General features: G+C 47.2%; 1 protein-coding gene and 1 pseudogene across 1 annotated transcript; one reads left to right on the forward strand and one right to left on the reverse strand.

Annotated features, from left to right (window-relative positions):
* Window positions 1–10,527: 10,527 nt before the first annotated feature.
* On the reverse strand, window positions 10,528–13,800 carry LOC144114686 (uncharacterized). The gene has a single exon (XM_077648569.1). The coding sequence runs from the start codon at window positions 13,657–13,659 to the stop codon at window positions 10,552–10,554; it is 3,108 nt and encodes a 1,035-aa protein (XP_077504695.1). The 5' UTR covers window positions 13,660–13,800; the 3' UTR covers window positions 10,528–10,551.
* A 1,693-nt stretch (window positions 13,801–15,493) lies between these two features.
* On the forward strand, window positions 15,494–16,710 carry LOC144115940 (uncharacterized; annotated as a pseudogene).
* Window positions 16,711–24,730: the final 8,020 nt, after the last annotated feature.

Consider the following 24,730-nt stretch of genomic DNA (forward strand, 5'->3'; position numbering starts at 1 on the left):
TGGACGATCTTGAGGTCCTGCTTCGAGCCTTCCTTGAACTCGTCCAGCGTCAGCTGGTTGTCGTGATTCTGCGCACAAGAGAACAGTGAACAATAAGTCTCCCTCGCTGTCTCAGCAAGAACCGCGTCACTTCTCCGCAGGCACAGTAGTTCCGCCCAGCGTAAAAGTTTAAAGTATGATAACCATTTGTGTATATCAGTCTAGCGTACAAGTCCGCATGCGTCTCCGCACGAGCAGAATAAGTTGTGTTCAAGTCATGAATGGTGTCTCACACGTAGAAACGAGCACGTGCGGTTACACCTTCAACTTAAGAGGCCCTTGCGGGGCGGATCCGATGTGGTCCCACGAGGGATGTTATCTCTACAAACAGTGCATGAGAAAGTTTTAAGGGAAGATTGCATGAAGCACAACACATACAGAGCTTTAAGGTCAGCAGCCGCACACAATTTATTGAGATGCAAGTCCAGCTTCCTTGGCCGTGTATTATGCTCGCGTAAGAAAGCTATTCAAGGAATATTAGGCGTGTTTCTCAACGTAGCGAAATTCGAGCACATCACTACAATAAATAGTTTTCCTTATCAACAGCCATAGCATGCTTGTTTTTAGCGCGCACAGTACGGCCGGCACAGAATTGAGCATACGCTGCCAGCAAAGCTCAACCACTATGACTCGCTACATATAGACATCACAACGTTAAAAAAAAACAAATTTATTCCCGTAACGTAAAAAAAAAACCTTGTGTTCTTTGTGTGCAAGTGTGTCTGTATGCACCATATTGCATAATTTGATTTTGTGCGGTAGCAATATTGCACTCCTTTATTTTGTTCATAATGTTCTCACGCTTATTTTTAATTTACGCTTTAGTTTTCAATCTCTTCCGGATTGCCCATTTCAAGCCGGTCACGATAGTGATTGTCACCTTTAGATATTTTCTTACGTGTAAGTAATCTTTTCCAATTTTATCTTTTACCTGCATAACATTGCAAGGTGTGGATACGTCGCCTTTCCATGGAAACACCACCGTGATTCTTTTGTGTATGTCTATATTGTGGCGTGTTTGGTTGAAGATATGTTCCTATGTTTTTTTTTCTTTTTCTGTTATCTAGGCCCACTACGATATGATACGTACGATGCCTTACTTATGTTTGGATGAATCTACGGCTCCTGTGCTGATGGGTGGCTTGGAGCTAGTGAAACTGCGATGTAGCAACTTTTTCTCCGGCCAACCTTTTTCGCCTTGTAAAGTTGCTGCGATTGATTTATTTATTTATTGATTGATTGACATAATCAGCTTGAACGAACATTCATTATCTGCGACCGATTGAATGCTCTTGAGTGTAATGTGAACAATAGCATAATCTTCTGCCTGCCCTAAGCCCCTACTTGGTAAGATTTCCGCATTATGTTGCCGATTGGAATGTCATATGTTAAGAAGGTTATGCTTCCCTCCAGCTCTGATTTTTGTTCCCTGCAGCATTATCTGCTCCCAGAATAGGGGCTCCAAATCGCCGTTGCCTGACACCGACTAAATTTACCGTCGTCCTCTGTACGCAACAGACATCCCCTCAATCCGTGCGGCGCGTTTCGAGTCGGGAAGCTTCCGTGCTGACATGTGTTGAGATGGGGAAGCCGGAGCTAACCCTTTCTGCTGTAAGCGGGTCTGTCAGTTATGCAACTGTTCCCCGTAGCGGTGCGCACAAAGGAAAAAAAGTGCACAGAAAAGATTACTCGCACTCCTGAAGGCTCATGCGCGCACGCGAGCGATCAACATGAGATATTTCGGATTTATGAGATGAGAGGATCGATGTGCCGCCTTTTATTTATTCTTTTTTTGTTTCCTCATTGCGCTAACTGCTAAGCAATATCATTCCTGAAGCCCGAATATCGTCTCCGGGGGGTAGTCGCGCTAGCGCCTCGCAGCTGTCAACTGGACGGACTGTATCGCAGGATTTGCTTTCACAGCCGTCGTTCTTGGAATACGGGCGCGCCAGCCGCCAATGGGATATTTATTCGGTGGGAGCGCTACGAACGCGCCACTTCCCTTTATGCATGAGTGGAGACCATTGGTAACAGCATGACGAACTCCTTTCATAGGAGCCAGACATGCCGTGCCAATAGTCATTGATCACGATAACAACCTCCTGCATTGGGTCCCTACCTCCTCCATTTTTTTCATTAATACTATTTGCGTCATGCTTGGTTTATTGGACATACCCAGGAGTCAGCCCTAAAATATAACTCTGTCTCAGACAAAAAAACAAAGCAAAGTCCCTTCGGATAAATTGCGTCACTGGATTTCTCACTGACTTCAGAAATACTAAGGAAGAAGCCCGATAGGTTATAATTGTGTCGCTGATTACAGGAAGGTTTTTTTTTTCCCCAACGAGACGCACTGTCGCCGCACAAGCGAAAATTTTTCTCAGCTGTAGTTTTCTAGTTGGTGGTGTGACGCATAGATTTTTTTTTCAGCTAAAACCCGTGTGACATTGCGTGGTTCAATGATCGCAGCTGATTTCCTGCAACTTCTTAATTCTGTCGACTGCACAGCGTGTGAGTGAAGACGCCACGGTGTTGCAAAGTGCTGTGTCTAGCCGAAAGCGGCGCTGCTGTAAGTTAATAACCTTTTTATTGCCTTAAATGGGTGACTGTCGACACCACCCAGGTGCAGCACGGGTGCCCGTTAAAGCTGTATTGAATCAGGCCATAAAGTCGACCAGTGCTTTCTTTACAGCACCATGAGTTTACTCTGCTTAGTTGGGCATGTTTATGCCCATTGAAGTGTTAGCTTCTAATCCGCTTCACATCTCTCGAATTGTAACTCTGTACAACATGTCAATATCGTTTGTGAAAGCGGCTTCTCTATTTCGCGCCGCTTCTTATTCCGTTCAACGGTCCACTGTGTGGCCACCATGGCTTGCGAAAACGATGTCATTAATGTTTTTGAAGCGAAAAGCTTCACTACGCTAGTTACTGAAGCAGTCGCGTAGGCCGGAGAATGACTTTAAACGACCTTCAGCCCAACCACGTTTATCCCTTCTTTACATTTCTTATTATGTAAATAGTTTGTACATATTACTTCTCCCCCTATCCTCTCTTCCTGTCCCCTCACCGCTTTCATTTCATTTCTTCATTCTGCCTGCTGTCCTTTATTTCCGCTGCCCCAGCTCAGGTGCTTCAGTATCGATGGCAGATGCCGGGGCTAGCAAAAATCTTTTCCTTCCTTTTTACTATTATTTTCTTAATAAAACCACTACCACCACCACCCTTCTTTACGCCGCGGTTCGGGTGTCGACCGTGCACGTGAGACAGTTACCGCACCATTTCTTTTCCTCAAAACTAATTTTTTAAAAAATAATTAGGGCTCTCGGCTACTGATCCGGAGTTCCCGGGTTCGAACCCGACGCGGCGGCTGCGTTTTTATGGAGGCAAAACGCTAAGGCGCGCGTGTGCTGTGCGATGTCAGTGCACGTTAAAGATCACCAGGTGGTCGAAGTTAATCCGGAGGCCTCCCCAACGGCACTTCTCTCTTCCTTTCTTTCACTCCCTCCTTTATCCCTTCCCCTTCGGTGCGGTTCAGGTGTCCAACGATATATGAGACAGGTACTGCGCTATTTTCTTTCCCCAAAAACCAGTAATTATTATTATTATTATTGTTATTATTATTCAACTAATCTTCAGCTTCTTGCAAAGCAAAGGAAAGGCGCATAACTGGCCCCCTGGGAGTGTGGACAGCTCAGTCCCGCTTTAACATTAACGTGGCAGAATAGCGACAGATGTGCGCTGAATTCGTTGGCATTCACAACGTTGTAGAAAAATGCGGTACTGATGCTATCCGCCTCGTGCGCTGCAGTTTTAGCCGTACATGTGGCGCCATCTGAGAGGCGCAGCGGGAAAAAAGCGGCTGTTCCGATCAGACGCCGCCGCTGCAGCTGACGCTGTGCTCCTCTGACCTCGTCGTGGCTGTTCGCAAGAACAAGCCCCAAAAGCATCGCAAAACACCCACCTCGTTTACAGTTCCGTTTATGGTCATCCCACACCTGAATTCGGGTGCACTGCTTTTTATTTGGGTTCGCATTTGTCATGTTTTTTTTTCCTGGACTGCGCTGTCACAGCACGACCTATCGCATGAATCGAGCGCAGGGGAAGCAAAAAAAAACACTGAGCTGTAAATTCAGATGGCTCTTTTAGAGTCAGACTGTTTTGCAGAAATGCCTGACACGACGCCTCAGGGCAAGTCTTTAGTGATGACCCGCGTTAAAGAGCGAACGCGACGTCTGTTCGGCCTGCAGAAACGCTTATTTTTGACCTGCTGACTGTTTCTATCACCGTTTCCTGCCGTTCTCAGCCTTTGCTTCTGGGCAGTTTATCCTGCCGTAGACGCACACCACTGGTAGCAAAGCTCATAGCAAGAGTGCTTTCTTGCTTGCTTGCTAGGCGTTCGATCTGGATTCCGACAAGAACCGAGAGAAAACGCCCTTTGAAACAAGCAAGTCTATTTACTGCTGCCTCCAAGGGTGCCGTAATAGCTGCAAAAATGCCGCCGGCAAGCAGTTAAATATTAGGTTTTATCGTTTTTCCTGGAAATCATACGAGCGCGAAACGAAACTGCGCTGCCGAGAGCAGTACGGCGTGCAGGGTAAACAGGCCAGAGTGGAGAAGCGAGAGAGAAAATTGTCAATTGAGAGCTGTGTACACAAAAAGCAAACAAATCCGCGCCGCACGCGCGAGTCTCAGGCACTGTCCGAGAACAAACTGCGCGAGCGACTACCATTGGCCTAATGTACAAAACAAAAAAGCACTGTATATACAAAGCAGCGTGTACGTAGCACCCTGTAGCTATTAATCCCGCACGCGGCACACTGCAAGGAGCCTGGGTGATGCACCCGGCCGCATATCGTCAGGAGTAATTCACGCGCTGAGCGTTCACGTCACTGCGCCCAATACCTGGCGATGAGTAAGAGGGATTTCTAGCTCGATGTTTGTACCGAGTGCTCGAAACCAACAGACGGTGAAGAAACGAGCCGCAAAAGAATTAAACTCGCCTCAAAACTGAGCCTGCACATATTTCGAAGGTGTCCGCGGACATTGCTGCACAGAAAGGTTCACCGCAAGCATCATACACAGGCTTAGGGTCGCAGAATCTGCGACTGCGCACCAAACCGTTGTTTTTAAGAACGCGCCAACATTTCCATTCGTCCGAAAGCTACATCATCACGTGCTGATGATGTTAATTAAGCCGGTCATGCATGCTGTTTTTTCCGGAGACTGCGCTCAAGCGCGACCCCGCCGCCGTTTGGACCGAGAGAGCGAGAAAACAAACGAACGGCGATGGTGACCAAACCTGCTGGTGGATACCGACGACGCTTTCAGAGCGATGTTGTAGTTGCACATATGCCTGACCCGGCCTCTCAGGGCAGATCTTCAGATGCGACCCATGTGGCTAAAAAAGTGTGTGCTCTGCCCGCCCCGCAAAAATACGTTTTTTGCAACACATTTCCAATGGCTGTTTGGGTGTAAACTCCTAAAACGAAGCGCCGCCAGCAGAAGCGCTCGCGACAAGAGACGCACCCAATTAAGGCGCCGGCGTACAAAAAGCGCGCCTGGCGGAGAACGGGCTGTGACTTGCATTGCTTTGCTTTTAGTTTATTTTGAAACACAAACACGGTGTATGCGAATGTGCATACGACGCAAACACAAAAGCGGCAGAAAGAAACCCTGTTCTAACGCACTGACGTTGTCGGGAAGCACGCATTTCGCGGATCCTTCCGCTTCCTTACACGACAGCGGACAGCAGCTTTCCGCGCGCGCCGCGCGTGAGGTAGCACTACTTGTTCTGGAGCAGTGGCGCCACCATACCAGTGCACGAGGCGGATAGACCATCGGCGTTCATTGTGTTAATTGCCGTTGGCGTTGAAAACGTTCTGGACTCCGATGATTTTGAGGACCCGCCGCGGTGGCTCAGTGGTTAGGGCGCTCGACTACTGATCCGGAGTTCCCGGGTTCGAACCCGACCACGGCGGCTGCGTTTTTATGGAGGAAAAACGCTAAGGCGCCCGTGTGCTGTGCGATGTCAGTGCACGTTAAAGATCCCCAGGTGGTCGAAATTATTATTCCGGAGCCCTCCACTACGGCACCTCTTCTTCCTTTCTTCTTTCACTTCCTCTCTTATCCCTTCCCTTACGGCGCGGTTCAGGTGTCCAACGATATATGCGACAGATACTGCGCCATTTTCTTTCCCCAAAAACCAATTATTATTGTTATTATTTCCTTTCCTTAAAAGAAATTCATTTCATTTTCCTTCCCTTACTGCCTGGTTCGGGTGTCCGCCGAGATATGTGAGACGCGTCCTTTCCTTTAAATTGTCCAACACGCCAGGCGTCGTGCCGAACGGGCGATGGCGTTCCGTGTACTCCTCGGCAACGCTGTGACACGCTGTCGGATCTCACGCTTAAAGGGACCCAGAAAGGGGGTCTCAATAAAGGTGCGATATGTCTGGGATGTTAAAAGATGAGAGTTCATAGTTATCCCCCAGTAAGAATTATTTTAATGCGTTTTGTGGAAGTTGTTATATGCAGAGAAAATTTGAACTTCCGTGTCTTCGCGCCTTTCCCTCTCTCGCACGCCAAAACGGCGGCGCTCCTCCACCGGCCCCACTCTTCATCATCATCATCATCAGCCTCATTACACCCACTGCAGGGCAAAGGCCTCTCCCATGTCTCTCCAATCAACCCTGTCCTTTTGTCAGCTGCATCCACCCTTTGCCTGCAAACTTTTTAATCTCATCCGCCCAGCTAACCTTCTGCCGTCCCCTGCTACGCTTACTTTCTCTTGGAATCCACTCCGTTACCCATAAGGACCAGCGGTTATCTTGCCTTCGCATTACATGCCCTGCCCAAGCCCATTTCTTCCTCTTGATTTCGACTAGGATGTCATTAACCCGCGTTTGTTCTCTCACCCACTCTGCCCGCTTCCGGTCTCTTAACGTTACTCCTATCATTTTTCTTTCCATGGCTCGCTACGTTGTCCTTAACTTAAGCTGAACCCTTTTCGTTACCCTCCACGTTTCTCCCCCGTAGGTGAGTAGCGGTAAGATAAAACTGTTGTACCCTTTTCTCTTCAGGGAAATTGGTAAACTTCCACTCATGATCTGCGAGAATCTGCCACATGCGCTCCACCCCATTCTTATCCTTCTATTTATCTCCTCTCATGATCTGGATCAGCTGTCACTACCTGCTCTAAGTAGACGTATTCCGTCACAACTTCCAGTCTCTCGCTGCCAATTGTGAACAGCTGTTCCCTTGCTAGACTGTTGAACATTACCTTGGTTTTCTGCATGCTAATTTTTAGACCAATCGTTCTGCTCCCCCTGTCTAACTCATTGATCATGATTTGCAGTTCACCTCCTGAGTGACTCAGCAAGGCAATGTCATCAGCGAATCGCAGTTTATTTAGGTATTCTCCATTTACTCTTATACCCAACTGTTCCCAATTCAGGCCTCGGAATACCTCCTGTAAACAGGCGGTGAATAGCATTAACGAGATCGTGTCTCCTTGCCTGACACCCTTCTTTATTGGAATTTTATTGCTTACTTTATGGAGGACTATAGCAGCTGTGCAGTTGCTATATATATATATTCCAGTATTTTGACATAAGGCTCTTCTACCCCCTGATTACGCAATGCCTGTATGACTGCTGAGGTTTCCACTGAGTCGAATGCTTTCTCGTAATCAATGAAAGCTATATATAGAGGTTGGTTATATTCTGCGCATTTCTCTATCACCTGATTGATAGTGTTAGATTGATGATCTATTGTGGAATATCCTTCACGAAAGCCTGCCTGATCATTTGGCTGATTAAAGTCTAAGGTTGCCCTGACTCTATTAGCGATTACCTTAGTAAATACTTTGTATGCAACAGATAGTAAGCTGATCGGCCTGTAATTTTTCAAGTCCTTGGCGTCTCCTTTCTTATGAATTAGGATAATGTTTGCATTCTTCCAAGCTTCTGGTACAGTCGAGGTCATAAGGCATTGCGTATACAGGGTGGCTAGTTTTTCTAGCACGATGTCCCCTCCATCTTTCAACAGATCTGCTGTTACCTGATCCTCCCCAGCTGTTTTCCCCCTTTTCTTTGCTCCTTAGGCTTTCTTTACTTCATCTTTCGTTGCTGGCGGGATGACGCATTGCTGTGCACTGCTGTCTTTCTCATTAACGCTCTGATTACATTGGGTACTGTACAGGTCTGTGCAGAACTCTTCGGATACGTTAACTATATTATCCATATTGCTAATGACATTGCCCTGCTTGTCTCTCAATACATGCATCTGGTTTTTACCTATGCCTAGTTTCCTACTCACTGCTTTTAGGCTACCTCCATTCTTTAGAGCATGCTCGATTCTCTCTATATTAAACTTCCTTATGTCGGCTTACTTGTGCTTATTTATTAACTTTGATAGCTCTGTTCTATTCTGCCGGTAGGGTTAGACGCCCTCATGCTTTGGCGCTTCTTAATCAGATCTTTCGTCACCTGAGATGCTTTCCGGTATCATGTCGAACTGTCCTACCACCTACTTCTACTGCGCAATCCGTAATGATTGATGTCAGATTGTCGTTCATTGTATGAAGATCAAGATCGTCATCCTCAGTTCCTCGGCCCCACTCACTCTTCCCCTTCCCTTCCTCCTCCGGCTGCGGTGCGCGCGGACTGACCGCGGCCGCGGTAGCGCGTGACGTCTGAAAAAATTTGGCGCTGTGAATCAATGGTAACCCTGAGCTGCTGACGCCAGTTGCAAGACGTGACGTCGTCTGCCAGGTTTTCGTGCGAAAGCCCGGCATCAAGAGTCGCCGCGAGGTGCGAAGCGGGAATCTTTAAAAATGTATTGTAAATTTCTCGCCCGCTTCTGAGGTCTCGTACGCGGCGTGGACGCTCGGGGGCCTGTACTTTACATAGTGCAAGCATTTTAAAGCCAAGCTCAAACACCCCTTTCTGTGGCCCTTTAAAGACGAAGTTTAAGCGTCCTTCAATTTTATTTTGTGACGTATAATGTCAGTCTGGGGCATATTACGCAACCATCAATTAGGAAAATTGCCAGAAACTTGTCAAATAGGTGTCAATAAGCCTCTCTCCTATTGGTCGGTCGTGGCCGAAGGCAATTTTGCTTTTTTGCGTCATGGGTGGCTGCAGATTACGTCACGGATGTGGCAGAAGTGGTGACGTTGCACACTTAATTATGCAGGCGCTGACAGTTTTTTCTGACAGTCTCAAGGCGGTCAATTTGACCGTTGCGTTTGTTACAGAAAATGGCGGCGGTGTACGTGGCGATAAGACTGAGGCGGCTGCGCTGGCGCGAGCAACGGCGAAGGAGGGCGCACGCAGACGCGTTTGGCTTGCCGGACGAGCTGTTTTGACGCCTTTTTCGACTGAAGAAGCAGACGGTGGAGTGCTTGTTGGACGAAGTCGCCGATGAACTGGGAGGCGCGCGTGCGAGCCCGTTGTCGGTGCGGCCGCAGGTGCTGTGTGCACTGCGGTTCTTTGCTACCGGCGGCTTTCAAGCTGCCGTTGGTAATGAGGCGTACGACTGCATTGCACAACCGACGGTGAGCAAATGCGTACAGCGGGTGTTGGAGGCAATTTGTAAAGTTAGTGCGCAGAAGGGGTGGGTTCTGTCGTCACCTCTGTGACACACAGCTACGTATGAATAATGCACGCTTATGCTGGCAAAACACCTTATTTTTCCCAGCAAATGACACTTCGTGGTCATCTTGTGTTTCCCAAGGGGAAAGAAACAAACAACCGCACACCACATACTGCAACACCTCACGTTTTGGCATTTTCGTGATCGATCGAAAGAGCCGAACAACACAGACTTCAACAAGTTGTCTTCGCCGATTTCATACCATGCGCTTCTTGCAAGCTGGCTCGGTAGTCGCGTAGCCTTCACTGCATTCGTTGAAATTTTTCTGCGGACTTAGGTCAACCGCACAGTAGCTATTTCCAGATGGCGCATAAAAAAGAATAACATGGCGTGAAACAGCTGCTTTCGTGCAAAGGGGCCCTTTTACTGCCGCCAGCACGCCCCAGCGGCACCGAAAGTTACCCACCAGCCACGGAGGAAGACTATTTAGGAGTGGAAACTCCGCTGTCTGCAGCGACGAGAAAAGGTCACAAGCCCGCGCGGCACTATCATGTTGGCGGCGCCTGGCGGCATGGAAAGAAACTACTGCCGTTTCGGTTGCCAAGGCAACCGGTTGAGCGTGTTGCTCCCGTTCGGACGCGCGCACCTGATAGATAGATAGATACTTGAGGCCTTGCCCTTTGTAACGGGTGGGCACCACTAGGTTGGGCACCCGGCCAAGAAAAAAACAAAAAAAACAAGAAGATCGAAGCACACAAGAGGAGAAAGAAAGATAAAACGCACAAAAAATGGAAAAAGAAGAAAAAAAGAAAAAAAGAAAAGAGAAAAAAAGAGAAAAGAAAAAAAGAAAAAACACGCAAAGGCTAAAGTCAGGACGTGGATGGGGGGGGGGGGGGGGTTCGCTCATCGACCTCGTTCACTTCCGACTCTGCGGCTTCGCGCTTTTAAACACAGTGCTCCACCAAAGAGTTAGTCGACGCTTGGTTCGCAGCACCCCCTCGCTCTTGACCTTGGAGCTGTCTCCTTCGTCGTCCACTGCAGGACCGTGAAACCCGAGCGCCTGTGGGAATGTGGTGCCCTCTGTCGGCATTGGATGGAGTCTCTGGCACGACATCACCAGGTGCTCGATGGTTTCCTCCGCGTCGCCACACGCTCGGCATATTGCTGCCTGTGCTTCTGGTGTTGCGTCGAAGTGACGGCGGTACACCAGTGTTCGCAGCGCTCCGGCACGGGCCTCAAACAGCAATGCGCTACCCAGGCCGTTGTCAAAAATCTTTTCAGGTCCGATGCTGTTTTTGCCCTCGCGGTACACTGCCAGTGTCGGTTTTTCCGCGAGCGCCTGCAGCCATTGGCGATTCTCTTTTTCCTGGACCCGTCTCCTTGCCTCCTGTTTCCATGCCGTTGCCGATTCGGCACTTATGGGTGTCTGGAAAAGTCCATACTTGCCTTCTATCTTGTGGAGGCGCTTCACCCATGTAGTGCGTAGGCATGTCGCAGCTAGGTATTCAAAGACCCGCCTTGCCCATCGGTTGTGGCTCATGAACTGCAGTCGACCGCGGTACTCCAGCTTGCTGCATGCCTCCCTTGCCTCAAAACTAGACCATCCCAGGTCGCCTTGAATGGCTGCATTGGCCACCCGTCCATGACATCCGACTGCAGTGCGGCCGACCTCTGTTTGTCTGCGCTCTAACCAATTTCTGGTGGCTGATGGGAGGCAGACCACCGCGTTGGCGAATGTGAGTCCTGGCACGTGCGCGAGCTTCCAGAGGTCGCGGACCATGGTGTACTGGTGGCACCCCCACAGGCACCGACGTCGGAGGATGCATTGCGCTCGAAGTGCAGATTGACGGACCTTAGCCTCGTGCAGTCTGAACATGTCAGTCTCAGCACACAAATTTATGCCCAGGTATTTATACGATCTGTCGACTGTCAGGGTCTCTTCATTCAACGTCAGCGATAGCTGATCATTCGCCTCGCCTGCCAGCTGAACAACCCTGCATTTTCGCTGGTTGAACTTGAGGCCAAGGCTTCGCAGCTCCGCGGCACAAATGTCTAGCATTTTTTGCACATCCTCTGTGTTTTCTCCCATGATTACCAAATCATCAGCAAAGGCAAGACCCGGCAGTCGGCTGGAGTTGTCAATTCCTGTGGTGCTGTACTTAAGGCCGAATCCCAGGTTTGCCTGCAGGAGTGCCTTTTCCAGTCCGGCCACATACAGGAGGTAGAGGAGGGGAGACAATGGACATCCCTGCCGAAGCCCCCTGTGTACGTAGACCCGTTCCGAATGCACATTGCCAAAAACGGCTGTGACTACGTTTTCCCCGTACAACCTCTTTATCGTCTCGAGAAGTGGTGGTGCCATTCCCAGAGTACCAAGGCGATGGAAGAGAGTTTCGTGCGGGACGTTATCATAGGCCTTTTCGACGTCCAGAAAGCAGCAGATGAGTCTCCTGCCTTCCTTCCTGGCAATTTCTGTACAGCTGGTGAGTACGAAGAGGTTGTCTTCTAGCCGTCTGCCCGGACGAAACCCATTCTGCAGCTCCGTTAGGACGTGCGCTGATTCTGCCCATCCGCTGATCCACGCTTTCAAGACTTGCATGAAAACTCGGTACACCACGCTAGTGACCGTGAGTGCCCGGTAGTCGCCGATGTGGGCCGCATTACCGCCGGGCTTCAGCAGGAGCACCACCCTGCCATTGCGCCAGTCCTCGGGTATGTCTCCGCCGTTAATAATGGTGGTAAACAACTCGGCCAGCTGTTCTCTCGAGTTTGGACCGAGTAGTTTTAGTAGGCGAGCTGGTATTCCATCGGGTCCCGTGGCTGTGCAAGCGCTGATGCGGCCCAGTGCCCGGTTCATGCCTGGCAGTGTGACCTCCCATGCGATATCTGGTTGGTCCTGGGATGGAGCTGAGGGCGATGACCCTTCAAGCTTGTCCTCAGGCATGCAGGCTGGTGGCCCATAGAGGCCTGACAAGTAGTCCGTGACGTGTTGTTGCAGGTCGGTGATGGGCTGTCCCGTGGCACTATCGACCATTTCTGTTGGCCCCACCCTTTCCCTGTCCAGGGAGCTGACATACCGCCAGAATTTCTGAGCCGCCGACTTGCCCTCTGCCCGCAGGGTTTGCATTTCCTTGAGATTTGCGGCAGCCAACTTTGCCTGCACCAGTGATTGCATTTCATGTTTGCGTTTCAGGTACATGTCCCACGCCACTGCTGCTGCGCCCTGGTCCTTATCTTTCACCGCCCTGCGATGGGCGCGGTTCGCGTCCCGGCGCGCTTGCCATGCCTCTGCCACCTGCCTGTCCCACCATGGCTTCTTGTAGGCTTGCCTATGTCCCTTGTGGACCATATGTGAGCGCATTATCGCACGCAAGGCTTCCATGTACTCGCCGTATGTAGCGGCTCCTAGCCGCCTCTGGCTCTCTTCGAATTCCTTGGCGACGACCTCCATCTGCCTTACCGGAAGGTAGAGAGCTTTCGACCGTTGGGGTCTGTTTTTCCGACGATGTGTGTGGGTGAAGTCCAGACGCAGGCGATTATGGTCGCTGCCCATGCTAACCAACCCCTCTTCATCAATGTGGAGGTGCTGCATAAGGCTCAGAAGACGAGGCGATACCAGCGCATAGTCAATACATGTTGCACTGTTTCTGGCGCACCACGTATATTGACCGTTGCATCTCGAGTCTAGATTGGCGATGTTGAGCTGGAGCTGTTCCGCCAGCCAGAGGAGAAGGTCACCGTTAGCGTCAGTGTATCCGTCAAGCTCAGAGAGGTGGCCGTTGAAGTCCCCAAGAATGATCACCTCCCTGTCCTTTGCAACCAGGTGAGCGTCTCTGCACACGCACTCCACTAAACCACGGTTAGTGTCCGGACGACTGCTGCGTACGGAAAGATATACCACGCATAGCGCTGTGGGGACCCCAAGAAGATCGCCTACCACCCATAAGTGGTCGCAGCATGCCTCGTCATGACCCACACGATCACTGCACTCTTGCGCCTGCCACTCCAAATCACGGCGCCACATCACTCCCACACCTCCACCTTTCCGACTTTCACCCAATCTGTTCTTTCCCGCCCAACACCAGCTCGGGTCGATGGGAGGCTCCTCGAGATCGCGGAGGTGGGTTTCGGCAACCGCGTATACGGATACTTCCTCTGTTCGAAGCGCGCTGTACAGTTCCGCCCACTTTTGTTCTCGTCCCTGCCCCTTGCAAAAATACGCCACCTGTGGGAGACCACCGGAACCATAGCGCGCCGGCGCCATGTTGGGGAAAGACCGCAAAGACCCCCGATTCGGTCGCCGCACGAATTTACCGCGGTACGCCATACTAGCCTGCCTAAAACACTGGCAGTACTGATTCTGACGTCATCTGAAGCACTTCAGGATGGTGAACTCCTGCTGTGTTCCACAATGCCACCAACACGGATATCGCGACGCGAATGGCGGAAAGGTATGTACTTAAGTACGTACTGTAAGCAGTACGTCCGCAGTGGATGCAAGTTTTCTGGTACGCGCTTTGTCGCGGACCATGAATTAAACTTTTTTTTCCTAATCGACTGTATTTTGTTCCTGAAGTATGTATTTCGAAAAGGACGCACAGTTTATCGCATGCAGACGAAATGTTCCGTCTACTGCGCCTGCTCCGCGAAGGCGCCGCAGCACACGATAACCCGACTACGCAGGAACGTTATCTTTTAGAAAGAAACGATGTGGTGAATACCGACAGCCTCCCAGCTTGATAGATAGTTGCGATTCTGAGTAAAATGCGCTGACGAAATGCGTCGTTCGCTTGTGCTTGTGCAGCCGAGTTAACGACGGTGTTGATGGAGGCGGTCGAATCTAAGCTGCGTGCGCACACCTACTCGTGCACTTTGCATTCGTTGGCTGCACGAGTATGCGCTATGGTAGGATGCGAGCTTTCGTATTGCCTATGATAGTGCCCCGGAGCTGCATGAGAGAAGCGAGAGATTCCCTGTTGGTGATACATTTAGACCAAAGCTTAGAATACAGTTTCTCACTAGCATCACACAACACGCTTGTTTGCGTCGTTCTCGCTTATAAATTCGGTCGCCAGACGAAGTATAATACAGGCCACCTCGCCATCTGCAGCAGTGTGCTTTGACCAAAACACCGCTACGACACATGTGCTCGCGCAAGCGATTTCATTTGGTTCGCTTGTAACACAGCGAACCTTTTTAAAACCAAAGCACTGGAGAATATAACACAGAAAACCACCTTTTTGTTGAAGTACTCACTATAAAAAAAAAGACAGGGAGTGAGTTTATGTAAAATTTTATTTGTGACGTTGATCAACTCAATCAGTAGAGTAACCATTTTTACATTAAGGATAACAGACTAGAAAGTAGGAAAAAAACAGTCATCATGCTGTCAATGCCAATTACATCTTTTGCAGGTGTCTTATCACAAGTTTCCCAGAGACAGTCTACAGCTCAAGAAGTGGATTATTGCTATAAAGAGAGACCCAGGTCCTCATTTTGTAATTGACCAATCAACTAAAGTATGCAGCAAAAATTTCAAGCTAGATGACTTCGTCAGCAATGTAGCAAGTGGAAGACGTTTCCTCAAAGAAAATGCTGTTCCGTCACAGTTCCCATTTTCGAAACCGGTGACCAAACGTCGACCACCAAAGCAGAGATTAACACACTGCATCAACAGGACTCCAACAACCAACACAAGCACAGCAGGGTCTGGAGAAACATCTCACCAATGCAGCACTCAAATTGACGAGCCTCCTGCAAGCCCCAACATTGCAGTTTGCGACTACCAGCCTGCAGACTTGGCAGACCAACCAGACTCTCCTACTGAGAAGCAATTGAGCTTCAAAATTGTTCTGTGTGCACTAACGTGAAAGCAGAGCTTCAGGACAAATATGAGGAACTTAAAGGCCTCTATACTTATGTAACAAATCTGAGAAGTTCTGTACAGAAGTTAAAAGATGACCTTGAAGTAGAAAAACAGAAGAATGCCGAGCTTGCAGCACATAATGGAAATCTCCAGCAACAGCTTGCAGTGACCACTCAGCAGCTGCAAGAAGCACAAGCTGTAAATGAAAAACAGCAACAGAGGGTGTTCTCACTAGACAAATTGAAGAATGACGATAGCAGCATGCAGTTTTACACAGGGCTGCTCAACTACCAGGATTTCCAGAAGTTGCTGCTGCTGTTAAAACCAGGCGAAAATGCATGTAATGTGTATAGCAAGAAACATTGCATGCCCAATGATGATGCCAGAGGTCGACCTCGCAAGCTTTCACAACAGGAAGAGCTATTTCTGACACTGGTTAAGCTCAGAACAGGATTCTTTCACCCGCACCTTGGCCACATTTTTGGTATCTCGCCTAGTACGGTGTCGAGGATATTCTCTAGTTGGGTGAGCTTTATGTATGTCCAGCTAGGGAAACTACCTTTGTGGGCGCCCAGAAGTGTGATCAACCGCAATATGCCTGCTGTGTTCCGAAAGCTCTACCCCTCCACAAGAGTGATTATTGATGCCACAGAGATTAGGTGCGAGGTACCTAGCTCTCTTGTAATGCAGTCAGGTACATATTAAAATTATAAATCAGCCAACACTTTCAAGGCACTTGTTGGTGTATCACCAGATGGTCTGCTTACTTTCGCTTTAGAACTTTTCATGGGGTCACTCTCAGACAGAGAAATTGTGATTCGAAGTGGATTTCTAAACCAGACATTTTCTTCTGGAGACACTGTCATGGCTGACAAGGGTTTCAAAATCAGGGACCTGCTTGAAGAAAAAAAAGTTGGCCTCAACATGCCACCATTTCTCAGACAGGACCAGTTCGAAAAAGAGGACGTGCAGGAAACGCAAGATATCGCATCTTGTCGAATCCGTGTAGAGCGACGAATACAACGCATCAAGTGCTATCACATCTTTGACCGCCCCATACCACTGTCTCTTGGCCCGCTTATTAACCAGATATGGTCAGTCTGTGCAGTGCTCAGCAACATGCAAAGCCCTTTAATTCTAGAATCCGAAAGAAACATTTTTCAACTTGTGTGGTCTGCTGAATCACGCCTTACATTTCATTGTCCTTGAGCTGCTTCACCATAAAAGGCAACAGTGTGTTGAAATAAAAGCTGTTCAATACGGCTTCCATGCTGCTCCATTCTTCTTCACAGAAACACAACCTCTGGACAATGAGGAAGTGCGGCCCGAACACTACGAAGTCTGCCCACTGTGTCTGGGTAACGCCCATCTGGCCGAGCACCTGCATATAGTGTTCATGGTCCTTCTTGAGTGTTGGCAGGCAGTTCTCGTCAAACTCGACGAAAAAGTCTTGAGACAGAAGGTCTTCTTTTGTAGCATCTTTCAGAGAATAGGGGTGCCGTAGTGGAGGGCTCCGGAATAATTTCGACCACCTGGGGATCTTTCACGTGCACTGACATCGCACAGCACACGGGTGCCTTAGCGTTTTTCCTCCATAAAAACGCAGCCGCCGCGGTCGGGTTCCAACCCGGGAACTCCGCATCAGTAGTCGAGCATTCGAACCCGGAGTTCCCGGGTTACCAGAATCAGAATATATTTATTTAATATCATGGCGATGTTGGGTGCACCGGCAAAAAGCCAGTGGCAAGGCTTGACGAGGCCGGCGCACCCTACAGAAGCTTGGCAGTGATATACTTGTTCACGTTAATAAAACAAACGAAAGAAACAATACGAGGGCACTTTCAACAAAAAAAATGTACAAACATACAGGACATATAACAGTTTTTGGCATTATTTAGCTATATATTTATAAGGATTTCTTATTTAATAAATGTGGGAGAGTGAAGTTCAACATTTGATACCCGTAATTTGTGCGGGTCTTAGGTACAAACCAATTCAAAACTATTCGAGTAGAGTATTTAGACTCTTTGTATTTCAGTCCAGACAGCTGTAACATAAAGCAATTGTTTTTAACAACACTTGTTTCATACCGTCTTAAGAGCAACGTTTCATACAACTGGGGAAGGGGAGTGATGCCGAGTGCCTGAAATATCGGGCCACTATGCTCTAGTCGCGGAGCATTCACAATGCTACGAACAGCTTTTTTTTGAAGAAGGTGCAAACGATTAATGTTGGTAAAAGACGTAGTGCCCCAGACCAAAAAGCAATAGTTAAGAACAGAAGAAAAAAGTGCGTTATACAGCATTTGCTTAATACGCTTCGGCATAAAGTACCTTAGTCGACATAAAATACCGACAACCTTGGACTGTTTGTTTATTACCATTTCAACATGATCATTCCATAATAAGTTCTCATGAAAAATCACACCTAAACTTTTGATGACTGGAACAATCTGGATGAGTGACGAGCCCAATCTTAAAGAAAGTGGCGATCCGTTAATAGGCTTACTGCGAGGTCTGAAGAGCACAGCTTTTGTTTTCTGGGTATTAATGCTTAACAAATTGCATTTAGACCATTCTAAAAGCGAGTGTAGACAATGTGATGCTTGTTGCTGAAGATCTTGTAAATGTGAGGCTCTAAAAAATAAGGTGGTGTCATCTGCGTAAATAATGAAAGTTGGCAGCTTACTAATGCAGACGACGTCATTAACATAAAGGAGGAATAGGAGTGGTCCCAAGATACTGCCTTGCGGAACGCCTGAAGTGATATGCCTAAAATCTGAGGAGTCATTGTGTATGTTTACCTGTTGTACTCGAGAACCTAAATAAGACTGAATTATTTGAAGAAACTTTCCGCGAAAACCATAGTGCTCGAGCTTAGCTATCATTATTCTGTGATTCATGTGGTCAAATGCTTTGGAAAAATCAATGAAAATGCCAAGAGTGAGAAGTTTATGTTCAAAGGACTCTAAGATTAGTTCTTTCTGAGTTAGAAGCGCGGTTTCCGTCGAGAAGTGTTTTCTGAAACCATGCTGACTGGGCGTTATTATGTTATGTTTGTCACAGAAACCAGATATTCGTCTAAACAGGATTTTTTCAAAACACTTTGAAAAAACAGGAAGAATGGATATTGGTCGATAATTTGACAGAATGTTTTTGTCTCCGCCTTTATGTATAACCGTGACTCTGGCAATCTGCATTCTTTTGGGGAATACTGCATGTTCAATGCAACAATTAAAGATATATTCTAACACTGGGCTAATTACATCGGCTACATACTTTACTGGGGAAATTCTGAAACCATCAATGTCAAGTGCCTTGCTGTTGCGTAAAGACAAGAGGCAATTTTTAATTTCAATAGCATCTGTTGGCGATAGGAATGCACTGGAAACAATCCGTACGTCAAGACACTTCACATCCGTGAGATCGTCATTCCCATCCGCCTGAGACACAAAATGATTATTGAAATTATCTGCTAGCTTTTTCCCACTCACTAGCTCATTATCAACAAAAAGTTCAAGTACATCAGTGGCAGCAGAACCTCGGTTTAAAATTCTTTTAATGTTTTGCCACACAAGATCGCTCCTTTTTAGTAAGTCTTGGTTGAATAGTTTTTCCATGTACTGTTTTTTTGCCTGACGGAGAGTAGACGTAACTTGGTTGCGATATGTTTTAAATCGTACAAGATCATCGGGTAACTTTGTTTGAATGAAGCGGTTGTAAAGGTGCGTCTTCTTTTTTATCATTTTAAGACATTCTGCAGTTATCCATGGTTTTCTGGCTTTTCGAGGTTTTTTGAAAGCGACAAAAGGAAAGCTTTGCTCATATATAGCCCTGAATATGGCGATGAAGGCATTGTAGGCATCCTCTGGAGCATTTTTGTTTCGCACAACGTTCCAGTCAACATTTGCAAGTGCGCCTCGAAAGAAATTCAGTGTTTCATTATTAATGCGCCGGTATTCTATCGCAGAAGGTACGCATTGTTTCCTAGATGTTTCACACTCAACAATCAGGTATATTGGAAGATGGTCACTGATATGGACATTAATTATTCCTGATTTAAGATGATCACCTGGAGAATTAGTAAAAAACACATCAATTGACGTTGCAGCCTGTAATCATGTTGGTTCATTTATGACATTAATAAAACCGTTGCATTGCAGTATAGACTCAACTTCTAGTTTGTTAGCAGAATGTGAAAGAAAATCTATGTTAACGTCACCACCTAATACTAGGTTAAGGTTGTTATCTGAGACCCATTGGAGATATTCATCAAGAAAGCAAGCAAAATTTGAGAAGTTGCTTTTAGGAGGCCGGTATATAACAGAGAAGACATTTTTACCACTTTGTAAGGACAGTACTTCGTAGTCATCATGAATTTGAGTGAAATCAGCGAGAATACTGCATTTAAAACATTTTTCTATTGCTATCAAGACACCTCCGCCTCGTTTGTCATTGCGATTTTGTACATGCGTGTTGTAGTTCGGCAACTGCAGTATTTCACAACTATTTTGATACCACGTTTCAGTGACCATGACAACGTTGAAACGGAAGTTAAGTGTGGAAAAAAACGCCTCAAATTCGTCGCCTTTATTTCGCAAGGATTGTGCGTTGATATGAAAGCAAGAGATAGTTTTTGTTTTCTGCGAGGATGCAGCGTATATATCTGATGGCAGGAAGGAATGACGCGCTGTCTGATTGAAAATGTTATTTAACGTGTTAGCTGTCATGTTCATGCAATCTTAGCTAGGTCCTCTTCTTTATCTATGCGTATTACTGTTCCCCCTTCCACCTTCCTCATGTATATCCTTCCATTGCGCACCCAGACAAAACGGTACTGTTTTTCTTTATCGGCACACTTTGTCAACCAGTGCAGCTTTTTCACAGAGTATGTGAGATTCTCATTGATGAAAATGTCTTCATCTCTTAGGGCTGTCCTTTTCTCGATCCATTTTTCTCTTGTTGCTCTCTTGAAAAATTTGACCAGTATTGGTGGTTCCTTGCTCGGTTTACCTTTGATTCTATGCACCGCGTCGACTTCATTTTCATCAGGAACGGGAAGTTGGAGTTTGTCAGCAATAGATGCCAAAACTACATTCAGGTCTTCATTAGCACTTTGTTTTATTCCATGGATTTCTATATTGTTTCTACGGGAGCAAGTCTCCAGTTTATCCACCTCCGTTTCCAACTGCTGAAGCCGCGCGTTTGACGTTGCTAGTTGATCTGCTAGGTCGCAAGTCTCTTTTCTTATGTCTTTCAGCTCGGTTTTCTGTATTTCTAGCGACTGCAGGACAGTGTCGTATTGGGAAGAAAGTAGGTCTAGCGATGCTTCCATACCTTGCATTGTCTGATTTTGATGCTCTATACTTTTGTTTGTAGTATCTAGTTTCGTCAGCTGTTCTTCCTGCCTTCTTTCGAGTTCGTCCAGGCGACGCAGTACAGCATCTAACTTTGACATGACACTTGCTAAAGAAGGTTCATCAGGGTCACATGACGATATTTCACTCAAGGAATCAGTGTCCCTGTGACGTGCGGTTCTTGACCTGCCCGCTTTGCAGGTCGAGCATGCCCATTGTCGAAGCATTTCCTTCGACATGCTTTTGAGATTTGTTTTTGTAACTCCCGAGCACTTTCCAACATGATAAGCATTCTTGCATTCGGTACAGATAAGACTTTTGCCATCAGGTGAGATCGCTTTTAAACATGCAAGGCATTCTTTACTTGACATTGCCAAAAAAAACTGGCGGGCAGTCCAGCGGAGGGAAAAGGCTAACAAAGCAAGTGTGAAAGGCAAAATATTCTCACCTACACAGAAGAAAATACACAAGTGAGCGATGCCCTCGTAATCCGCCGGACTGCAGCCTTCGAAGAGAAGCGGCGGCTTTTATAGCTTGTCGATCCGTGTTGCTTGCGCTGATTGGCCTCGTCCTGGATGACGTTCCACCATCGTAGTTCGGCAGGCCTCGTGGGTAGAGCAGGGTGCACAGCTGATACCACAGTGATATCGCGGTTCGAACACACTCAGCTGTCAATCGATGGCCATACGTTCCTCAGCGCAGAAATCGGTCCCTACACAGAAGAAAATACACAAGTGAGCGATGCCCTCGTAATCCGCCGGACTGCAGCCTTCGAAGAGAAGCGGCGGCTTTTATAGCTTGTCGATCCGTGTTGCTTGCGCTGATTGGCCTCGTCCTGGATGACGTTCCACCATCGTAGTTCGGCAGGCCTCGTGGGTAGAGCAGGGTGCACAGCTGATACCACAGTGATATCGCGGTTCGAACACACTCAGCTGTCAATCGATGGCCATACGTTCCTCAGCGCAGAAATCGGTCCCTACACAGAGGAAAATACACAAGTGAGCGATGCCCTCGTAATCCGCCGGACCCGACCGCGGCGGCTGCGCTTTTATGGAGGCAAAACGCTAAGGCGCCCGTGTGCTGTGCGATGTCAGTGCACGTTAAAGATCCCCAGGTGGTCGAAATTATGCCGGAGCCCTCCACTGCGGCACCTATTTCCTTTCTTCTTTCACTCCCTCCTTCATCCCTTCCCTTACGGCGCGGTTCAGGTGTCCAACGATATATGAGACAGATACTGCGTCCTTCCCCCCCCCCCGCAAAAAAAAAACAATTATTATTACTATTAACCACTGAGCCACCGCGGCGGGGCCTTCCCATTTATCAAAACAAGTTTTAGATATCCTTGATTTTTACCCGCCGCGGTGGCTCAGTGGTTAGGGCACTCGGCTACTGATCTGGAGTTCCCGGGTTCGTAATCCGACCACGGTGGGTGCGTTTTTATGGAGGCGTAACGCTAAGGCGCCCGTGTGCTGTGCGATTTCAGTGAAGTGCACGTTAAATATACTGTAAAAAAAATGCTCCGCAGCACAGAGAAACCCGCTGGTAATGCGTTGCCGGAGGGTTTTCCGCAACATGAGGTACGGACTAAATGTCAGAAACAGACTCCGTATGACGACTGTCACATTCTTGGTAACGGAAAGTTACGCCATGCTATGCACGAGACCGAAATCGTTTTTTCACAACGAATGCTTATGTTTTGTTCTTATTGAAGTTTCCGCAATGTGTATGCATACGTCCTCTGTTCACTCGGAAGTCATTTCATCTAGAGCAGAAATTATCTGTATTGTAATTATGTACTTTCTGTAGTACATGAACATGCGTCTTCATATAGCTTCTGCCCGCAATGTTCACTGCCGATATAGCCGTCCAGGTGCCGAAGAAATAAGTATTATGTACAAGGCTTTCCTTTACGCATATTATGTAGTGCATACGTACAAAGAATGCAGCTTAGAATGAAAGAGTGGTAAGTGTTTGGGTGAGTACAAGTACATACGTTTTATTTTCATGGCAAACTACACACATTGCACATCTGCACATTGCTGTCGGATCCATCTGAAAAGCATAAAAAAAATCCTCCTTTAGTGGTCACACAACACCAAATATAAATTTCACAAATACATTTCAACCATCCGCTATTGAACAATCGGCTTTCGTAGAAGCTTTCAAAAGCCATTCACCGAGAACCAACCCGTTATAATTTATTGCCCAAAATTCATTTCTCATAACAGTAAACTGTAAAAACCACAGGTCCATAAAGAAGCAGACAAAATGCGCTTTCCCGGGCGGCACTGTGCGCATGAAAGTCTTTACAATTGTTATCATTTTGTGCAAATAGAAAGTATTTCAGGATGGGGGCCAGATGCAATTCAATGCAGGTGCCTTTCTGTACATAGTACTAAATGCACAACTTAGCGAGCAAGGAACATTGGTAACATCTGAAAAAGGTGGGAGACGCTTGCCGAATTTATCGTCCATCCAATTTGTTATAGGTAAGACAAGACGAAGCGAAAGTCCCGCACTCAGTTTATATCCAGTTCCCGGGCATGCCCGTTGCGGCAGATTATGACGCTTTTTATTATGACACAAACTTAGAATACGGCCCCAGGAAGCACACTTCCCCAAAACCGTATGTTTTCACTCATAGCTTCCATTATCTCAGCATGTGCAAGAAAATGTACTAATATCTGATGTCAGTGAAAATGCAGTCACACGTACCGGAAGCAGCTCACTAAGGCATTCTAATATCTCTGCAGTGTGCCTCACAAGGAACGGATGCTCAAGTTTCAAAAAACGGCTCTTGGCAGAAATTTAACCAAAGGCCGTTGCCATGTGAACCTTTTCAAAATGATGACCCAGAAAGACGAAGTGTCCTCATGTGTCTGATGCAAAAGAAGGATGAAGGCATGAGTCTTTCTGCTTTTTGAACAGCTGTGATAAGTTTTTTACTGGTACTGCTTGGTGCAGCTTCAGTCTCCTTCTTGACATTTTGTGAAATAATTATATATCTGCAAAAGATCTCGCTAGCAAACATTTTGGCACTAATGGAGAAGCAAAAAGACCCATGTCCTAGGCCTTTTTTTGTGACTCTAAAGGAAGGCTTGCCTTTTAGAGTCATTGATTACGAAGAGGTCCATGTGGCAACAAACTTTGAGAGAATTCCTTCAAGGGCTCTTTGTTCTCATGAGGTGCCCTGTAGATATATCACAACACCTCAGTGAGCTGTTACCAGCCCTGTGAGTTCACTGTCACTTGACATCAAGGGTATGTACTTTTCCTCGCCACATGCCGCAATGATGTATATGTCAAGAGAAAGCATAAAAGATTTCTAAGTGCAATTCCAGATTGCTTGCGGAGGAAAGCACAAGAGTGGGCATGCTCAGCTGTTACCTTTGCTTCTTGCTCGAGTTCTACAGTGAGTACTACGTAATGACAGGTGTCTGCATCAACTCATATTTAACACCCGTCCTGTGCGACCTCCATCTTGCACTACATGACAGGCAACTTTATAACACCCTTAATGCAAAGAGTGTCATCAGGGTCGGTGTGTTCTGTCAGTTTCCTGGTCCTGTGGTTTGTGCTGTGTTTTCTACTCTTAAATTATTTACTGCCTTCATTCTCCACTCCATGAAGCCTGAATGTGCTACACTGGGCTGCTCCACGCGTCGTAGAGCAGCCCAGTGGCCATTTTTTTTTCATACGTCGGAGGCACTCAGCTCGAAAGCCATGCTTACTATATTCAGCAGACAAGGGTACATGTGAGACACATCATTAATAACTAATTCTCACAGTGGTATCTGGTGCAAGAATATCTAAATACTACTCAATTTTTGCTTAAGTTTTCAGATACACTCTTAGATTTAAAACATAATTTGG

Source organism: Amblyomma americanum, chromosome 1 (assembly GCF_052857255.1).
Source record: "Amblyomma americanum isolate KBUSLIRL-KWMA chromosome 1, ASM5285725v1, whole genome shotgun sequence".
In the NCBI taxonomy this organism is placed as follows: Eukaryota; Metazoa; Arthropoda; class Arachnida; order Ixodida; family Ixodidae; genus Amblyomma; species Amblyomma americanum.

Coding starts and splice junctions, on each gene's coding strand:
- LOC144114686 (XM_077648569.1), bottom strand. CDS start 13,659: ATGTGGCGCCGTGATTTGGAGTGGCAGGCGCAAGAGTGCAGTGATCGT.